The sequence below is a fragment of the Hypanus sabinus genome, chromosome 30 (genome assembly GCF_030144855.1).
Source record: "Hypanus sabinus isolate sHypSab1 chromosome 30, sHypSab1.hap1, whole genome shotgun sequence".
Classification (NCBI taxonomy): domain Eukaryota; kingdom Metazoa; phylum Chordata; class Chondrichthyes; order Myliobatiformes; family Dasyatidae; genus Hypanus; species Hypanus sabinus.
The window spans coordinates 28,684,736-28,706,626 of record NC_082735.1 but is presented as its reverse complement, the minus strand read 5'-3'; the positions used below and the strand labels follow the sequence as shown (position 1 = coordinate 28,706,626).

General features: G+C 40.1%; 1 protein-coding gene across 4 annotated transcripts in view; it reads right to left on the bottom strand.

Annotated features, from left to right (window-relative positions):
* LOC132383493 (dyslexia-associated protein KIAA0319-like protein) overlaps positions 1 to 21,891 on the bottom strand; it is an 89,625-nt gene that overhangs the window by 36,711 nt on the left and 31,023 nt on the right. For all 4 annotated transcript variants that reach the window (XM_059954511.1, XM_059954508.1, XM_059954510.1 and 1 more), the window contains exons 4-8: positions 15,538 to 15,748; positions 14,167 to 14,268; positions 8,716 to 8,813; positions 4,454 to 4,541; positions 1,821 to 1,913 (exon numbers count right to left, since the gene is read on the bottom strand). In XM_059954511.1, coding sequence (XP_059810494.1) covers positions 1,821 to 1,913; positions 4,454 to 4,541; positions 8,716 to 8,813; positions 14,167 to 14,268; positions 15,538 to 15,748 — 592 coding nt within the window. The remainder of the gene's footprint in view (positions 1 to 1,820; positions 1,914 to 4,453; positions 4,542 to 8,715; positions 8,814 to 14,166; positions 14,269 to 15,537; positions 15,749 to 21,891) is intronic.

The following is a 21,891-nucleotide window of genomic DNA, read 5'->3' as shown; positions in this document are numbered from 1 at the left end:
GTCAAAAACTTGCCTGGCTACACAGGTTGATAGGGCAGTTAAGGCGGCTTATGGAATACTTGTCTTTATTAATTGAGGTATTGAGTTCAGAGGTTATGTTGCAACTTCATAAAGCTCTAGTTAGCCCAAATCTGGAATTTTGCATACAGTTCTGGTTGCACCACTACAGGAAGGATGTTGAGCCTTTGGAGGGGATGAGAAGGTGTTTACCAGGATGCTGCCTGGTTTAGAGGGCGTGTGCTATCACCAGAGGCTGGATAAACTTGGGATTTTTTTTTTCCCCCTCTGTGGAGCACCGGAGGCTGAGGGGAGGTTCGCAAGATTATGAGAGGCTTGGATAGAGTGGGCAGAGAGCATCTGTTTCCCAGGGTTGAAATGTCTAATACCAGAGGGCATGTATTGACGATGAGAGGGGTTAGGTTCAAAGAGGATGTGAGGGACAAGTTTCTTGTTTACTCAGAGTGGTGGATACCTGGTATGGTGGTAGAGGCAAATACATTGGAGGTTTTGATGAGATGTTTAGATGGGCACATGGATTGAAGGAAGATGGAGGGATATAGACATTGCGTAGATAGGAGGCATTAGTGTTTGGGTGTTTTTGATTAGCTGGTTTAGCATAACATTGCGGGCCAAATGGCCCGCTCCTATGCTGTACCCTTCTATGTTCTCCCAGATCTCCCTATGGCCTCTAGTTTCAGACTACTACCCTGCGAATAAGACGCTCATTATCTCGATCCTCTATAAAGTCACCCCTCAGCCTCCTACATATCAGTGAGAACAATCCAAGCATATCCAATCGCTCGTTGCCAAATCCACCTATTTCAGATGAGATACAAGTGAATTTCTTCTGCACTCTTTCTTAATGCTACCATATCCTTCAGAGACATTAGATCACACATTAGAATACCGTACACAGCTCTAATCACCAAAGAGAAACATGGTGTTGCAATTCACAACCTATGCCTCAACCTATGCTAAATGCTTCCATGCAAATTAATTCTCACATAACATATAGATGAGTAAAAATGTCACTTGGCTATTTTCCAAGTACAAAGCACATTCTCTATGGGCAGCAACGCCAATTACGTTCCTCAAGCACAATGAACAAAACTGCGCTATAGAACAAAATGGTGCCATGGTAATGTAGCAGTTATGTGGCGCTATTACAGTTCAGGGCTTTCTGGGGTTTGGAGTTCAGTTTGAGGGCCATTCTGTAAGGAGTCGCTGTACGTCCTCCCCATGGAATGCCTGGGTTTTCTCTGGATGCTCCAGTTTCCTCCCACAGTCCCAAGGTATACCAAGTAGGTTAATTGATCATATAAATTGTCCCATGGTTAGGTTACGGTTAATCGGATTTGTTGGGGGTTGCTGGCTCAAAGGGCCTATTCTGTGCTGTATTGCCAAAATAAAAACATTCAGCAATTGTATGTGCATCCAGGCTTCTTCCAAACTACACTCCTGATTTTACCTTAACTGCTACTGATACCATTTTCAGGAACTATGAACTCAAACGCCAAGATTTCCCTGTATATCAACACAACCAAGGTCTCTGCTATTTACTATGTCTACCCTGGAAGCACTTGACAACCCAACAAGCATTATTTTACACTTGGCTGGATTAAATGCCAACTGCCAATATTCCACTCAGTTAGCCCTGCAGTTTATAAACTATACATGGCCTTTTTTTGTACTTCTGTTAGTAGGCAGACAGCAAGATTCAAATGAGGAGATACTACAAAAATATACTTTTATGCAGGAGGAATGATATTCTAACTGGAGACCAATAGCAGATTCGTGTTACAATAAATTTGTAAACTTACGGCTCCCATCAATGAAAGTCGATGTTGTTGGCAATGAGATCTCTTGCATCTTTGGAGAGACAATAGCCATGGGTGACTGATTTACACGAGGTGCTGTAAAACAGGTCATTTGTAATTAAATTAAAGCAATACTAAAAGGAACAAAGCTGGCAAAAATAAACTTCAACCTAAACGGTAGGTTACAGAGGAGAAAAGTGCCACTGCTGTATTGCATTAAGCGCTGTCAAGGTCAGATTTGCCTACAATGACATGAGATTTGCCCTTTGAACCCACAGGGTTAGCCTGGTGCAGGAACAACAGTATTGAGACAAGTCTCAGGGAAAAGATAGTTAAAAGGGAAATCAATGTATATTTGATTAGTTACGAGTACAAATGTTCGGACTTTTAATTTTTTTTTAAATAATCTATAACTTTTGGTTAAGTATTTTAGTTTTAGGTCTTCTGAATGCCAAAATATTCACTGGTACCATTCAAAGGTTGTGGTTCAGCACAAAACTACTTATTCTCACCACAAATATTTGTTCGCTTGCACTGTGTAGGGACCCACCCAACCATGAAACACTGCCGAATGTCATTTAGGATTGCAATGACAAGGCCTTGTGCAGCTGCTGAGACTTGTGAAATAAAGCTGTCACTCATACACACCAGAACAAAGACTCAACAGGAATTGCCCGTGGAAAAATGAAAAGCCAAGAGAGCCATGTCACCAGGATATTTTAGGCAGTCAGAATTGCCAAGGGCTTGGAATATTTCTTAACGCCATTGACATTCAAGCTTCCAAAGTGAACTAAATATAAATTAAAAAATAATTTCTGCAGTCTCCTGTCAGTGGAAGCAATACATTGTAAGGCAGACTTAATTATAAAACACTAGGTTTGCAAACATGGTTTCCATCATAAATACGATCATTGGAATTTAAAATGGAATGGAAAAATTGACATTTATGTTGGTAGAAGGGTTTTAATATAATATTAACATTACTTACAGTACAAAATGAATACAGAGATTGGCCCTCACCCTTGTGCCCTGCTTTAATTATTCTCCACACTTTCTTCAAAAGAGTTTAACATATAAACAAATGTAAAAGGATGGGCAAACTATTGTTCAACATCTACAGAAGTATACTCAATGGCCACTTTATTAGGTACACCTGCTTGTTAATTTAAACAGCGAATCAGCCAATCATGTGGCAGCAACATAATGCATAAAAGCATGCAGGCATGGTCAGGAGGTTCAGTTGTTGTTCAGACCAAACATCAAATAGGGGAGAAGTATGAACCAAGAGGCTTTGACTGTTGCTGCCAGACAGGCTGGTCTGAGTATCTCCTGGGATTTTCACACACAACAGTCTCTAGTTTACGGAGAATGGTGTGAAAAATTCTTTGAAAAGCATTCACTGAGTATTTCTGTGGGCAAATATGTCTTATTAATGACAGAGGTCAGAGGAGAATGGCCGGACGGGTGCAAGCTGACAGGAAGGGTACAGTAGCTTAAATAACCACAGGTTACAGCGGTGTGCAGAAGAGGATCTCTGAACACACAACACATCGAACCTTGAAGTGGATGGGCTACAGTAGCAGAAGATCATGAACATACACTCAATGGCCACATTATTAGATAAGGGAGGTACTGAATAAAGTGGCTACTGAGTGTATATGCTGATCTCCAGAATTACTGCATGCATTGAAATTTAAATTGCTACTCTGTGGTTATTTAAATCCCACAAGTTCACCTGCACAGTGGATAAATATTTGGTATATAAATATTTCAATGTTTTAAACAGGAACAGATCAAATTACATCGGTCATTACATAAGACATTTAACAGCTCATCTTGTAATCAATGCTAACCGCGTGCATAAGCAGTAAATACATTCTGGAAAATATTCAAGATTTCAGTAGTATTATGCACAGGTTATTAATACTAAGCTTCAAGAGGACCATGACCTTGTCGTAGGGTTTGGAGGCTTGCGTGCCTCAATGACCTAGGGAGCTATGTTGACTGGAGTCAGGGTCTTGTGCTTTGGCTTTTGATAGGGTCACCCACGCCAAACAGGTTAAAAAGTAGTGTGCAGACTGAGTGGTCCACAAGTCCTCCAGGTTTGGAGGTTCAGCTGAGGGGTAACAACCCTGGCTGGTCAAAAAATAAAACTTGTCAGAGAAACAGTAATGAAAAATGCTTCTACACCTGTGTGTGACAGTATGGACAGACAGAGAGTAGGGCTGTCATTGCTGCTTTAAACACCAGCACACAATGGGCATTAAGTATTAAGTTTACTAATTTAAAATACAAGCACCTATCTCAGCCCAGAACATTAACTCTTTGTCTTTTCACAGATGCTGAGTATTGGAGTGTTTGTGTTTTTAGTTTGCATTGCTAGCATTTACAGTGGTTTGCTTTTGAATTCATTACCTCTGGTTAACTAATTATGGGTTATTTTCAATTTGCTTCCCTTTTCATCATTTGGCTAAACTCATGCACAGGTCTTTAAAGTATTTGAAACTCCCATTCTGAAGACTCATTACCACAGAGCCATTTAGTATGTTGGTTCATTCACAGTTTGATGATTTATAATTCTTAGTCATTCTGCCATGTTAAATATGGGATTCAATCTAAATATCAGAAATACAAACCTGGCTTAACAGTCACATTCACTGACCCTTCTCCATATGCATTGTCTCCTTGCACAATCAGCTTGAACATGTAGAAACCAACTGAAAGCTGAAAAATCAAAGAGCCACTCATTACACACACGTCAAAATTGATTAGTGGCAACCAACCAAACTTCCCTTGATTCTGTAAGAAAGTGACGTAATGCAACATCATTATTCAAGAAAGGAGAATGACAGCAGAATTGGGAAACTAGTTAGCATGATATCACGCCTCAAAAATGTTGAAATTCACTAAGAAATTATAGCAGAATACTAAGAAAATTAGTGTGACTGGCGGCTTAAGAAAACTGTTTGACAAGAATGATGAGTTTTTTAAATAAAAATTTTAACAATTAAAGTTCAAAGTCAAATTATTATCTGAGTTCATACATGTCACCACATACAACTCTTGAGATTCATTTTCCTGCAGGCATATTCAGCAAATTAATAGAATAGCAACTGTAAACATGATTAAAAAAAAAGCACATAGAAGACAACAAACTATGCAAATATAGATAAATACCAATAAATAATGAGAGCATGAAATAACAAGACAAAGACCTACAAAAGACAGTATCACAAATCCAAGATTGAGTGGGGAAGAGATCTTACAGGATGATGTGCAGAGTCTGTCAAGTGATCTTACAGGTCAAAAAAATGGGCGAGAAGTAAGATATGCAGAACAGTACAGGAAAACAGATGCTGAAGATAAATTGATTGCATAACAATTAGCCGGAATGGATTTATCCTCCTTTTGTGAATTCACCATACCTAATTAACTTTTCAAATTGTCACAGAGATGTCAGAGGTGCTGCTATACTCTAATGGCAAGCTTACTTCTAGAGTGCGAAACTTCAGTACAACAGCTGGCATTTTTTCTGGCCCTATGCCTTTGCCATATTCAGTGCTTTCAGCTGCTTCTGAATGTCAGACAAAGTGAATCAGATGGGCTGAAGACGGGCTTCTGTGAGGCTAAGGTCTCAGGAGAAAGAATCATCTACTTAGCACTTGTATTTGGACACAGTTGCAAATGTGACATGTGTCGCTGATACTTGCCTGCTGGCAGGGCCCAACATAGATATGCGTATTTTAAAGGCTGCTCTCTTCCATTAGCTGCGTGCTTGTCTAAAACTATGAAAATACTTTGACATTGCCTTGTCATAAGGACACTCACTTCTGGCTAACGTTCATGGAGTCCTGAACTGCAGTTTTCCCTAGATCAGAATCAGGTTTAATATCACCGGCATATGTCATAAAATTTGTTAACTTCGTGGCAGCAGTACAATGCAATACATGATAAATAAGTATAGAGAAAAATGAATTACAGTAAGTATACAGGTATACTAAATAGTTAAATTAATATAAGTAGGGCAAAATTTTTTTTTAAGAAAGTAGTGAAGTAGTGTTTGTGGTTTTGATGTCCATTCAGAAATCTGATGGCAGAGGAGAAGCTGTTCCTGAATCGTTCAGGCTTCTGTACCTCTTTGCTGATGGTAACAATGAGAAGAGGGCATGTCCTGGGTGGTGGGAGTCCTAGATGATGGAAGTTGCTTTTCTGAGGCACTGCTCCTTGAAGATGTCTTGGATATTATGGAAGATACCACCCATGATGGAGGTGACTAATTTTACAACTCTGTAGCTTGTTACAATCCTGTGCAGTAGTGCCCCCCCCCCCATACCAGACAGTGATACAGCCAGTCAAAATGTTCTCCATAGTATGTCTGTAGAAGTTTGAGTGTTTTAGGTGACAAAGCAAATCTCCTCAGGCTCCTGATGAAATATGGCTGCTGTCTTGCTTCCTTTATAGCTGCATCAATATGTTGGGACCAGGTTAGATCATCAGGAACTTGAAATTGCTCATTCTCTCCACTGCTGACCCCTTGATGAGGACTGGTTTGTGTTCCCTTGTGTTACCCTTTCCGAAGTTCACAATCATCTCTTTGGTCTTACTGACATTTAATTCAATTAGTTAGTATATCTCACTCCTATATACCCTTGCGCTGCTATCTGAGATTCTGCCAACAATAACTGTAGCATCAGCAAATTTATAGATGCATTTGAGGGATGCCTAGCCACAGCTGAATTTCATGTAACCTGGTGCTGCTATTAGCAGGCCCTTCCAGATATTTACAATAAGAATTAAAATGAATATATTTTAAACAGCGCGTTGTGGTGCAGAAGGAAGTGGAACAGCCAGTACTTGAAAAATATAAAATTAATGGGCCCCATGCTTAACCTTTCTTACAAGATTGCAGAGTAACAGATTAGAAAGTTCTGCAACTGTGCAGTGCTTTGGTTAATCTACATCAGAACCTGTATTATGTAGTTTTAGTCTCCATGTAAAGTGAGGACACATCTGCCTTACAAATCTCACTTCACAACTTTTGTTGATCAATTCCAACATTGTCCTGTTGAGAGACATTGGGTTAAAAAAAAACACCTTTAGACCTTTAAAAGTTCCTTAAATAATAACATTAAAATATACAATTCTGAGAGGAATTTATATTTGATGGAGAGCAGTTGGTGCCTTTGGCTGAAGAGTTCAGAACTAAGATACACATTCATGCTGTGGGATCAGCCACTTGGAGCAAAATGAAAGCAATTTGTTCAGTCAGAAGGTTGCTTTCTTTTTAGAATTCTATGTATAGGATTGTTGTGGATGTTCAGTTGTCAAGTATAGTTAAGGTTGAAGTTGATACCCCCCCCCCCCCCCCCAACATCAAAGAATAATGGGGAATTAGGCAGGTGAGTACATTTATATCAACACCCTTGATGTTACTGAGTGCTGGCACAAACCCATACATTGTTCTAATTCTGAAGGGAAGTCTTTTATGTAAAGCTACAAAATATGCTTTAGAATGTACATGCACTCTATAATATATACTGTATACTATATATATATATATATATATATAGATATACACTATATAATATAATACATTTAAAGCACACTTGTCTAAAAACATCAAAATTTATCCTGTAACTATACTCTCCTCCTTTCATCTAATTTGTATCAGCCTTGAAGATCGCACATTTAACTACAATAACAACTAGACAGCAGCACAAATCACTAGGCTCCTATGCTGATTAATGCTAAAATACTTTAACAGCACAGACTTTCTTCCAGGAGAAATTATGCTATCTACTTTGAGACAGATAAGCAAGCAGTTAATATTAAGAAAATACCAGTCAGTTTTTTTTTTACTAATACAAATACAGATTACAGACTCAACAAGGAAAAGCAAAAACGAATGACAGAAAATATTGGAATGTGAAAGGCATGCAGAAAAACAATGTTTTAAAAAAATCATGTCTACAACGCAAGACAAAGACTAAAGTTTTAAAAAGTGGTAATGGATCTGGGAGGTCACAAGTTGTTGCGACTAAATCAAGAACATAGCATTGATAGTCTTTTGCCAAGTCAGTCCTTATTCTCATTATGTTTCTGATCATGTCATCCACTTCAAGGACAAAATTAACAAAAAAGTGTACATTCATGGTACTGGCTAATTTACAAGTTTACTGACCTAACCCACATCCTGGTCATTTCCTGGTTAACCGGCAAAAATCTTGCGCAACTCATTATAATGTAACACTTCAGCAAAACCATGGTTTCACAGGAATAATAAAGCACAATAGCATAGTGGAAGAGTTACTGGATAATCTATCAGCAGATTAAATAAAACCTAGATCTTAGAAATAGTCCCAATAACACTAAATGTAAAAAAAAATAGACTGGTTTAAAGACTGACAATATATTCTGACCTGATACATGACATCAGACTCACCCACGTGCTGACTCTTAACTGACCCCTTAATTCAGGAGCCATTACGAGTTCTAAGTGCTTTTGTCTGAACTCTGCCACAGGCCAGTTCTTGGCCTGATACTTGATTTGTACTATCACCATAAATGGCCCGAGCAGGAGCTTAAAAAATACTTCATATTCAGATTTTTGTAGAAAGGATTTGAAGTTAAAACTGATTTTTTTTCAATTCGAATACCACACAGTAATACCAGAGTACGACTCCTTTTTAATAATTAGTCAAAATAAATAATGGGGCTTCATTTAAGGACTGACCTCAAACAGAAAGCTGACATAAAAGTTATCGTCAGCATCATTCCACCTTCATTCACTTTATATTATATGCTCAAGATGACTATTTATAGCTAGAACAATATATTTTTTAAAATCTATTCATAATTTCAGTCACGATTACCTCGGACATTATTTTCATATACTTACTTTGGAGAGTTTAAGTGTCTTTAGATGTTGACCTTCCATTTCTCCCATGTAGTCATGTGGGTGTGTAATCAGTTTCCAATCATATTTATAGCTTGTGCCTTGAACAAAAATGAGAAACTAGATTAGGTTGCATTTTAAAATCAGGTCCTGATGTGATAATATCTTTACGTCAGATCAATACACACTTGAACACCTTAAAAGGATATCTTACAAGTCTTCACACTCAGGATGTGATTAATAGATACAATGGTAATAATGTAGAGTTTTCATGAAGCAGCATCTTTGCAGGTAACTGATAGTTAAAAAAAATTCCACATAGCATTACCAATATTTTAACCTAGCTAGTCCACACTAAAGGAGATTCACAAGAGAAAATGTGTACAATACATGAGATCTAATGGAACTAACAGGTGGTCAAATATTTCTTTTTTTTTCTATTTCATCCAATGTCCTAAAGAAACCAAGACTCTTTACACCTCACACAAATTACATAGTGAAACCTGAATGATTATTAGGTATCATTCAGGTACACATCAATTCTCCAGTTTAACCTGCATGTCATATTGATTTACATTGTATTAGGTACACAAGAATATTTAGCAGATGAAACATTTGACATTCATTTTTTAAATATATTTTGAACAATTTACAACAACCAAAATCAACTGGTCTTTAAAATACGTCCCAAACAAACAATTCGAAGTTAACCCCCGAAGCAGTGCATAAATCAGTTTAGGTTTTAAAAATCACGTCAGACGATTGCAGTGGATTACTAAACATGATTTTCAATGTTGTTCAACAGGATTGATAAAGTAGTTGCTGAGAAGTGCCCTTCTTTTTCCTTTGTGGAGAGTCAATAAACAATAGGTGCAGAGGTAGACCATTCGGCCCTTCGAGCCTGCATCGCCATATTGAGATCATGGCTGATCAATCACTATCAATACCCTGTTCCTGCCTTGTCCCCAAATCCCTTGATTCCCCTATCCATAAGATATTTTATCTAGCTCCTTCTTGATAGCATCCAGAGAATTGGCCTCCACTACCTTCCAAGGCAGTGCATTCCAGACCACCACAACTCTCTGGGAGAAGAAGTTTCTCCTTAACTCTGTCCTAAATGACCCACCCCTTACTCTCAAACCATGCCCTCTGGTACCGGACTCTCCCAGCATCCAGAACATCCTTCCTGCCTCTATCCTGTCCAATCCCTTAATAATCTTATATGTTTCAATCAGATCCCCTCTCAATCTCCTTAATTCCAGCGTGTACAAGCCCAGTCTCTCTCACCTTTCTGCATAAGACAGTCCAGACATCCCAGGAATTAACCTCGTGAATCTACGCTGCACTTCCTCTACAGCCAGGATGTCCTTCCTTAACCCTGGAGACCAAAACTGTACACAATTCTCCAGGTGTGGTCTCACCAGGGCTCTGTACAAATGCAAGAGGATTTCCTTGCTCTTGTACTCACTTCCCTTTGTAATAAAGGCCAACATTCCATTAGCCTTCTTCACTGCCTGCTGCACTTGCTCATTCACCTTCAGTGACTGATGAACAAGGACTCCGAGATCTCTTTGTATTTCTCCCTTACCCAACTCTACACTGTTCAGATAATAATCTGACTTCCTGTTCTTACTCCCAAAGTGGATAACCTCACACTTATTCACATTAAACGCCATCTGCCAAGTATCTGCCCACTCACCCACCCTATCCAAGTCACCCTGAATTCTCCTAACATCCTCATCACATGTTACACTGCCACCCAGCTTAGTATCATCAGCAAATTTGCTGCTGTTATTTTTTATGCCTTCATCCAAATCGTTAACGTAAATGGTAAACAGCTGTGGTCCCAGTACCGAGCCCTGTGGAACCCCACTAGTCACCACCTGCCATTCCAAGAAACACCCATTCACCGCTACCCTTTGCTTTCTATCTGCCAACCAGTTTTCTATCCATGTCAATGCCTTCCCCCCGATGCCCTGAGCTTTGATTTTACCCACCAATCTTCTATGTGGGACCTTATCAAATGCCTTCTGAAAATCGAGGTACACTACATCCCCGTCTAACTTCCTGGTTACATCCTCGAAAAACTCCAACAGATTAGTCAAGCATTAGTCAGATTAGTCCTTTCCTTTCTGGCTGTCACGACCAGACTATATAACAGTTTCTTCACTCAAGCTATCAGACTCCTCAATACCCGAAGACTGGACTGACACCTTGCCCTACTGTCCTGTTTATTATTTATTGTAATGCCTGCACTGTTTTTGTGCACTTTATGCAGTCCAGTGTAGGTCTGTAGTCTAGTGTAGCTTTCTCTGTGTTTTTTTAATTACGTAGTTCAGTTTAGTTTTTTGTACTGTGTTAAGTAAACCATGGTCCTGAAAAACGTTGTCTCATTTTTACTATGTACTATACCAGCAGTTATGGTCAAAATGACAATAAAAGTTGACTTGACTTGAGAAAGACTCCAGAAGTAGGCTGGACAGCACCAAGATAAAGGATTAACCATTTTACCTAAGGTAAGCAAAGATTGGCACCGAAGTGTGAAAATATTCGGCATTCTCTGTCCTAGAGAATGTTTGTCCATTGGACATGTTCAAGGCTGAGATTTGAAAATGAATGCGGCCTGAAGGTGAACTCAGAATGTGGAATTAGCCATGGTTTATTTGAATGGCAAAGCACACTCTCACAGCAAGTATACCCAACAATTTTTTTTGATCAGATTATTAGTCACCCAGCGTCTTTCCATGAACCAAGCCAAAGTGTATATTCTGAAACATCTGGGACAATCTGAGTTTCTTCTAATGAATAGTCAACTGAAGAAGCGTACACAAGCAGCTGCTCTAACCCCCGAGCTGAAACTGTCAGAACTTCAGAAGTTATCACATGAATGATTAGCACAATGCTCTACACTACCAGCCTGGGTGCTTCTCCCGCTGTTGCCTGTATGGAGTTTGTATGTTTTCCCCATGACTGTGCATGTTTCCTCCAGGTGCTCCAGTTTCCTCCCACAGCCCAAAGATGTACTGGTTTGTAGGTCAACTGGTCATTGTAAATTGTCCCGTGATTAGGCTAGGCTTAAATGGATTGTTGGGTGGTGTGGCTCAAAAGACCAGAGGGGCCTATTCCGCACTGTACCTCAATAAATAAAATAAATAGATTTGATGGCATAGTAGTGCAGCAGATTCACGGTTCCAGCTTCCTTCTCTTGATCCTGACTGGTGCTGACTCTGCAGAGTTTGCACATTTTCCTGGTGACTGTGTGGTCTTTCTCAGGTGCTCAGGCCTCATGCTGATTATTAGGTAGTTGGGTTAATGCCAGTTAGTCCTGATGCAGGTGGCTGGTAGGAGAATCAGGATGGGGATGAGCTTGTGAAAAAGGACAGGTTGCAGAGGAGCAGGGTTGCTCTGAGAACCAGCTGAGAATTAACACGCCAAACGGCCACCTTCAACACCATTGGAGGACAAGTAAGAATAGGAAGGGAAGTTCACTTCATATTTAATATTGTATTAATATGGTTGCCTAACAGAGTTTCATGCCCATGACTGGTCCTGAGCAATTTGATTAACATTATCCAATTCTCAAAATTGGATTAGCTTAACACTACAAAATATAACACAGTGGGAGAGTAGAAATTACCCTCTTCAGAATTCATTTTATTTTAAGTGAAATCTGGTGCAGAAGCAATCAAGGAATTTACAAATAGCTTTAAGAAATGCAATTGAATACTAAACTTAAATAACTAAAAGATAAATGGAATTTTGCGGAAGTCTTCATTCACACAAATTAAAGCAATTAAGGTTTGTAACATTAGCTAAATAATATTGAAATGCAGCTGGCCTGTTATGTTATATAATTATCTTTTACAGTAAATACTATTAACTGCTTAGTCAACTCGCTTTGTAGACTCGATTTAATTAACTAATTAAGGTCAGAAAGATTTACTGTAATTACTTCATTCAGTCAGTTAACTAACCAGACACTTACTGATACATTAACTAACATCAAGTAGATTATATTTACAACATAGAATTCCACCACAGCCAAAAATTCTATTCCCATTCTCCATTTAGCAACAGTTTAACACATATACAGCATAATAGCACTTTAAACGTATTTAATAGTCTAAAAGGTTAAATACAAGTTTAGAGAATAGCAAATATAATTCATTGCATACTGTGCAACTGTAAAAATATAATATTTAAAATATGCACACTACTGGGCTTGCACTTGTCAAGCTATATACTAAACTGCAGGATAGTTATTGTTACAAATAAGATCTTCAAAGCAGATCAAATCAGCGGGCAATATACCTGTATCAGACTTTCCAGGGAAAGGGAAATGGTAAGTGGGAATTCCATACATAAATGGAAACCATGCAGATTTTGGTAACTGTTTGCATGAATATGGACAAATAGCAATCTAAAACACTTCCCAGGTGTTTATGCAAAATGAGTTACTGAGAAGACAGCAAGAATTTCTGCTCTATGGTGTATGAGTTTTTGCCAGGGACCATTCCTATCACTTTAGGAGATGGGCTCCCATCTAACCTATGCATATTTTGAATAACATTTGAACACATGTTTTAATAATGTCACAAAATGTTTTCTTTTCCAAACGCATTTTCCCTTTACTGATGATTTATAGTCAAGTGATAAATCAGTGTGGTATTAGTAATGGATGCAATACACAATATAGTTTATTTTTCCAAAATACTCGATATTCAATTAATCACCATCTTTCTGGAGTATGAAAGGGTCAGTGTTGACTTGATGAAAGTATATAGAATTCTGACAAGATTCCCCCCGCCGGTCGAGTGGAAATGTCAAATACTAGAGGGCACAAGTTTAAGGTGAGATGGGAAAGATGATGTGTGACACTTATTTTGGAGGAACTCAGCAGATCAGGCAGCATCCATGAAAAAGAGTAAACAGTTGGGCCAAGACCCCTCATCAGGACTGGAAAGAAAGGTGAGGTCAGTGTAAGAAGGTGGAGGGAGGGGAGGAAGAAGTTCAAGGTGGTGGGTGAAACCAGAAGAAGGGGAGGGGATGAAGTAAAGAGCTGGGAAGTTGATTAGGCGAAGGAGATAAAGGGTTGGAGGAGAAGGGAAATCTGATAAGAGAGGATAGAAGACCATGCAAGAAAGAAAAGGAGGAGGAACACCAGAGGGAGGTGATGGGTAGATAAGGAGACAAGGTGAAAGTGTGAGACAGGAATGGGGAATGGTGAAGGAAGCCTCTTTTCCCTTTGTATAGACAATCTACTACAGCAATGGACAGTCAATGTTCCAGGCTGTCCAGATGAAAGGTCTCGACAGTCCGTTTCCCTGATCCAGAGTTCTAGCAGCAGCTTGTGCGCAGCTGCACAAATGGATATGCTGAATTTTGACAAACAGCCAAAATGACTTGCAAAGTTGACTGACTCTCTGAAGGAGACAGAGAAATCCAATTGCTTACCTTCAGGGGAAATCGGTAACACAAAGGCATTCAGATCAACTTTATTTGTTGGCAGAGTTATCTCCACGCTGTTCCCAGCAGAAACAATCAGTTCCTTCACCACTGAGACAAAGAGAATGTTTTAATACAAACATAATTGTTTTAATTCTCTCCATACCAAGACTGAATCTATAAGCATCTAACACTTTTTCCTTTGCTTGACTTGCTATCGCTTCTCTACAAAATATGTTTTTGAAATTCCCTTTGCTTTTGGCTTTAACTTGTTAGGCTAGTTCTGTCAACAATTATACTGTGATAGATCAAGATGAATGTTTTTTTTTAAAAAGTGTCAAAATTTATGTCCAATTAAATCCAAAATGATATTAAAGGTTATGAGAGGCATAGACAGAGTGGCCAGAGAGTATCTGTTTCCCAAGACTGAAATGTCTATTACCAGAGGGCATGCATCGAAGGTGAGAGGAGTTAGGTTCAAAGGGGATGTGAAGGGCAAGTTTTTTTTTCCTCAGAGAGCAGTGGATACCCAGAATGCACTGCCTGGTATGGTGGTAGAGGCAAATACATTAGAGGCTTTTAAGTGACATTTGGATAGGCACATGGATGTGAGGAAGATGGAGGGATATGGACATGGTGTAGGTAGGAGGGATGAATGTTTGGGTGCTTTTGATTTGCTTTTTAGCTGGTTTGGTTCAACACTGTGGGGTGAATGGCCTGTTCCTGTGCTGTACTGTTCTTTGTTCTAAAATGCAGTTGGGTTCAGCATTTGTAGAAATTTCCATTTTCTCACCCCCATAACACTTGCCTATGGCTCAATTGACAACAGTCTCTTTCAAGTTAGAAGACTGAGAGGCCAGATGCCCAAGCTGGTGAACATCACCTGCGTGCTAAAGGTGTGCAATAATGCCAAGTGTCCTTGCTACGCATGGAACGTAAATTGAGTTTCCATCTGTTTTCTCAGGTGAATGACAAAGAAACCATGGTATTATTATGACCATAGGAGGTGCTATTCTCTATAACTTACCCAGTAAGGTTAATATTTCTCTCTCTCTCAACCATCCTGAAAAGGCAGATTACTGGGTCTCCTTCACTTACTGTGTACAAATTGGCTACGACACTTCCCATATTAATGACTACATTTCAAAACACATCCCAGGATGGAGAGAAAGCCTTTTTGTTTTTAAAACAATCACATTCATAGAAAAATTATAGTTTTGATCAGCAAGCCTGAACATTTGCGGAGGTATTAACTTAAATCTTCCATGAAAAGCGTTTCTGAAGTTACAGTGCAAGTATCAATCACCAGCAAAAAAATGAAGAGGTGAACAAAGAAAAAAATTGTACAATAAATGCACAAAGTTAATATATTTAACTCACCTGTGGGGGCACTTGTGAATCTGGGTGCAGGAGTTACAGCAGTGGTGTTCAGAGGTGCATTTGTTATAGTAACTACTGCGAACGTCCCATTTATACTGTCATTTGTTGGATTAAATTGCATCCATTTCAGATTGGATGATGGAGTAGTCAATTTGGAATCTGGAGGACCAACCAAAGAGGCAGCATTTGGCCTTGAGGTCCCTTTAGCAACCTGAATAAAGAGGTAAGGAAACAAAACATTTAAATAGAATCAAAATTGTTCATGATGCAGGGCAAGGTTTAAAAAGTGCTTGGGTGTCTTAGGGACTTTTCAGCGGGCTGCAATCTATTTTGGCAGTGGCTAATAAAAAGAAGCAAATTGCATGTGGATCAGCCATTGTGTGACTGGACAGTGTTAGAGTGGTCAGGCTTTGGCTTAACAGGTTTGGGCAAGAACAGCTCGAAGCTCTAAGCAAGCTTCTAGAAAATGGTTTTTTTCCTATTAGTACATAGGCAGTACACTGAGAATAGGCCCAGAGTTAGTGGCATGATCCTTGTGAAAGATGTGGGAACTTTGGGAAACCTCTAATTTCCCTGATACCTACATCTACACAAAGTGCTCTGAGCTGCAGCTCCTTAGAGACCATGTTGTGGAACTGGAGCTGCAGCTGGATGACCTTTGGCTGGTATGGGAAAATGAGGAGGTTATAGATAGGAGCTACAGGAAGGAAGTCACCCCTAAGTTGCAGAAGGCAGGTATCTAGGTGCCTGTCAGGAGGGAAAAAAGGGAATGAGCAGCCAGGGCAGAGTATTCTTGTGGCTTTTCCCCTCAATAATAAGTTTACTGCTTTGGACATTGTTGGGCAGACGACTTATGGGGGTCAGCTACACTGACCCGATTTCTGGCACTGAGTCTGTCTCTGTGGCTCAGAAAAGAACAGGAGACAAGAGGACTGCCGTAGTGATAAGGGAGTCCATAATTAGAGCAGATGATACCAGATTCTGTGAATGTGAAAGAGACTACCAGGATGGTACATTACCACCCAGTTGCGAGGGTCAGGGATGTCTCAGATTGGGTCCACAGCATTCTAAAGGGGAGCCAGAAGTTGTGGTACATAATGATACCAAAGACAGAACTTGGAAAAGGGAAGAGGTCCTGAAGGGAGAATACAGGGAGTTAGGTAGAAAGCTGAAAAGCAGGACACCCAGGTGGTAATCTCTGGATTGCTGCTTGTGCCATGCACCAGTGAGGGTAAGAATCGGATGATTTGGCAGATGAATACTGTATGTGGCAGGCTTTCAGATTTATGGATCATTGGGATCTCTTCAGGGGAAGGTGTGACCTGCACAAAAGTACAGGTTACACTGGAATCAGAAGGGGAACAATATTCTTCTGAGCAGGTTTACTAGAACTCTTTGAGAGGGTTGGGGGGGGGGGGGGAAGGGAGCCAGAGTGATAGGGTTGAGAGTGGGACAGTTGGTATACAGGTAGATGCAGTGTGTAGTGAGACTGCGAGGAAGAACCGGCAGATGATAGAGCAACACAGCAGTAAGTGGGATGAGTTAAAGTGTAGTGGGGGCCAACATCAAAAAAAGAGTGATGGATACAGGACTGGAGGTGTAATATTTGAACTCTCGCAGAGTACGGAATAAGGTAGAAGATCTTGTAGCACAGATAAGAGATTAGCAGTTCAGGTGTTATGGACATTACTGAATCACAGCTGAAAGAACATAGTTCAGAACTTAACATCCAAGGATACACATTGTATTGAAAGGATAGGTAGGTAGACACAGGTGGGGTGGGGTGATCTGTTGGTAAAAATGAAATCAAATCCTGAGAAAGAGGAGACACAGGATCAGAAGATATAGAATCCTTGTGAGTACAGTTCAGAAACTGCAAGGGTAAAAAGACTCTGATGGAAATTAAATATAGGCCTCTAGGATATGGGCTACAAATCACAAAGGGAGATAGGAAGGGCATGTAAAAAGGGCAATGGTGTGATAGTCATGGGGGATTTCAATATGTAGGTAGATTGGGAAAGCGAGGTTGGTGCTGGACCCCAAGAGAGGGAATTCGTAGAATGCCTATGAGATGGCTTTTTAGAGCAGCTTGTGGTTGAGCCCACTTGGGGAACAGCATTTCCGGATTGGGTGCTACGTAGATTCAATAATAGAGCTCAAGGAAAAGGAACCCTTAGCAGGCAGTGGTCATACGATAGAATTCACCCTGCAGTTTGAGATGGAGAAGCTAAAATCAGATGTATCAACACTACAATGGAGTAAAGGGAATTATAAAGATATGGGAGAGGAGCTGGCCAAAGTTGAATAGAAGGGCAAAACAGCAATGACTGGAGTTTCTAGGAGCAATTTGGAAAGTGCAGGATAGGTACATCCCAAAGATAAATAAGCATTCTAAAGGGAAGAAGAGACAACTGAGGCTGACAACACAAGTCAAAGATAGCATGAAAGCAAAGAGAAAGCATATAAATTAGCAAAAATTGGTGGGAATATAGAGAGGATTGGAAAGCTTTTAAAAACCAACGACAATTAAAAAGCAATAAAGAGAGAAAAGATGAATATGAAGGTAAGCTAGCCAATAATATAAAAGAGGATTCAAAAACATCTTTTTCCAGATATGTAAAAGTACAAGAGAGATGAGAGTGGAAATCAGATCACTGGAAAATAGTGTTGGAGAGGTAGTAATGTGGGGGGGTGGGGGGGTGGGCGGGGGAAAGAGTTGGCGGACAAACTTAATAAGCACTTTGTGTCAGTCTTCACTGTGGAACACTAGCAGAATGCCAGTCATGCAGGATTGTCTGGGGGCAGAAGAGAGTGTCATTGCTATTACTAAAGAGAAGGTGCTTGGGAGGCTAAAAAGTCTGAAGGTAGATAAATCACCTGGACCAGATCACAGGGTTCCTTAAAAGGTAGCTGAAGAAATTGTGGGGGCATTAGTAATGATCTTTCAAGCGTCACTAGATTCTGGAATGGTTCCAGAGGACTGAAAAATTGCAAATGTCACTCCACACTTCAAGGTAGGGAGGCAAAAGAAATTAAATTACAGGTGAGACAATTTACAGGCCTGACTTCAGTGGTAAGGAAGATGTTGGAGTTGATTATTAAAGATGAGGTTTCAGGGCACATGACAAAAAAGTTAGCATGGTTTTCCTTAGGGGAAATCTTGCCTGACAAATCTGTTGGAATTCTTTGAAAAAATAACTAACAGAATAAACAAAGGAGTGTCACTAGATACTGTTTACTTGGATTTTCAGAAGGTCATTTGACAAGTTGACACACGAGGCTGCTTAACAAGTTTAGAACTAATGGTTTTACAGGAAAGCCATGAGCATGGATAGAAGATTGGCTGACAGACAGAAGGCAAAGTGTGGGAATAAAGGGGTCTTCTCTGGTTGTCTGCCATGACTAGTGGTGTTCCATAATGGTCATTGCTGGGACCACTTTCAAGTTATAGGTTAATAATTTGGATGAAGCAATTGAGGGCTTTGTACCCATGTTTGTGAATGATATGAAGATAGGTAGAACAGCAGGTAGTGTTGAGGAAGCAGGGACCCTGCAAAAGGACTTAGATTGGGAGAATGGGCAAAGAAGTGGCAACACACAAAGTGGCAGATGTAATATAGTGTAGGAAAGTGCATGGTCATGTACTTTGGTGGAAGGACTAAAGTCATAGACTATTATCTAAATGGGGAGAAAATTCAAAAATTAGAGGTGCAAAGGGAGGCTTTGTGCAGTATTCTCCAAAGGTTAACTTGCACGCAGAGTTGGTAGTAGGGAATGCAAATGTAATGTTAGCATTCATTTTTGGGAGGATTAGAGTACAAGAGAAAGGATGTAACATGAGGCTTTATAAGGTATTGGTCAGACCCCACTTGGAGAATTGTGAACAGCTTTGGGCCATTTTTTCTTTAACTAGGGAAAAAAAGATGCTGGCAATGGAGAGAGCCAAGAAGAGGTTTATGAGAATCATTTCAGGAATTAAAGGATTAACATGTGAAGAGCATCTGAGAGCTCTGGGCTTGTACTCACTGGAGCTTACAAGAATGAGAGGGGATCTCACTGAAACCTATCAAATATATAGAGTGGATGTGGAGAGGATGTTTCCTGTAGTGGGGGACTCAAGCACCGGAAGGCACTATCTCAGAATAGAGGGACATCCGTTCAGAGGAGGATGAGGAGGTGGTGAATCTGAGGCATTCATTGCCTCAGACAGGAGCGCAGGCCAAGTCATTGGGTGTATTTAAGGTGGAGGTTGATAGTTTCTTGATTAATCAGAGTGTCAAGGGTTACGAGGAGAAAGTAGGAGAATGGGATTGAGAGGGACAATAATCAGCCATGATGGAATGGCAGAACAGACTCAATGGGCCAAATGACCCAATTCTGCTCCCATGTCTTACAGTCAAAACTTATCCTTAAAACTTTAATTTAAAAAAAAGAAATATGATTAACCAAACTTGGAACAGCTTTTAAATTATTAGTGCAGGAAGTTTATTCCACATTATTGGAGCTGAAAGATGAAAAAAATTGAAATGTAATTCTCATATAATATTCTGATGGATGCACCAGAGAGCAATGGCATTTTTAAATGTTCAGTCTCTAACAGTTGACGTTGTAGTGAGCAGTCCCATGAGTCTTTCATTTTTTTTTAGCACTTTTAATAAGCTAAACAAGGAATTACACAAAACAGACAAAAGTTAAGAAAAAAAATGAATTCCCACATATAACATATATAAAGCCTTATAAGAACATAATGGCACTCTTTCTGAAACAGTGGTCCATTCTTGAAGACCTGCACAACACAATAACCAAGGGAACAACCCCAGTTATAAAGGTGTATGAAGCACCTTTAATCATCAATTCCAATTGTCAGAGCCTGGGAACAAAACAAACTATCGCAATGCATCATGCAGCTGGATCAGTCAAAGTTAAGCACAGGAGATCATTTGGCTCAGGAGGAGGTCAATTTCCACCCAGCCCCTCTATTGCCCATTACTCCGCTGGTGTTTAGTGTAGCAATGAAGGTCCTCCATCCCTGGTGGTGTTCAGGGCTTCCTTCATCATTTCAGTAGCTGGGTTTTCACTACCGTCAGTTATCCAAGATCTGGATGGAGACTCAGGAATACCGTCACACTCAGATGTAAAGGATTCTTCATTGCTGTTTCCTTAACAGTTTTGTTTTCCCGGTTAGGGTTGTTAGTCCCAAGCTGAACCCCCGTCCCTGGAAGACTGGTGGACTGGCCTCTACCCTTTGACCTGTTTGGCATGGGTGAACCTACCAAGAGCCAAATCATAAAGCCCTGACTCCAGCCAACATAGCTCCCCCAGTCATTGAGGCACGCAAGCCTCCAAACCCTATGACAAGGTTGCGGTCCTCTTGGTGACACACCCTCCACGTTCTTGTTGTCAAATTCCTCGTGTAATGTGCAAGGCACAACTAAATGCTGTCCTAGAGAAGATGCCCAAGTAATGCTTTATATTGATCTGTAATCTCTTATTTTCTGTCGCTCCAACTGTTGCACAACAAATTTCAAAAGCTCTCTAAGAATACACAATTTATGATACAATAGCCTTAAAATACAGTCCTAAAATCTTGAATATAGAACACACATAAATACATAAAAAAGCCTATAAAACATGAATGAGACTTTATCAGTAGGGAACAAGACTCTGTAGAGGACCCTGCACAAAATGGATCACTGAATCAGAATCAGATTTATTATAACTGACCTATACATGTGAAGTTTGTTGTATTGTGGCACTGATAGAAGATTGGCTGACAGACAGAAGGCAAAGATAGATAGATAGATACTTTATTATGAATAAAGGAGTCTTTCCTGGTTGGCTGCCACGACTAGTGGTGTTCCACGAGTGCTGGGACCACTTTCAAGTTATAGGTTAATAATTTGGATGAAGCAATTGAGGGCTTTGTACCCATGTTTGTGAATGATATGAAGATAGGTGGAACAGCAGGTAGTGTTGAGGAAGCAGGGAGCCTGCAAAAGTACTTAGATTGGGAGAACGGGCAAATAAGTGTTGTATGGTATCTCCACTAAGTTCTGGGCAAGGGCATTTGTTTGCTTTAGGCTAATGGTAAGCCTGAAGACCTTGCATGCCTTAGAGAAGTGGTAGATGAGAGTTTGTAGTTGCTGTTTGGTGTGCAAGGTTATAGCAGCGTCATCGGGAAACAGTATGTCACGTATTAAGATCTTTCGCACCTTTGTTCTTGCTCTCAAGCGCGCAGGGTTGAACAGCCGCCCATCAGACCTGGTGTGCATGCAGATGCCTTCTGTCAACACCCCAATCGTGTGCTTCAACAGCATAGAGAAGACGATGCCGAAAAATGTTGGGGCCAACACA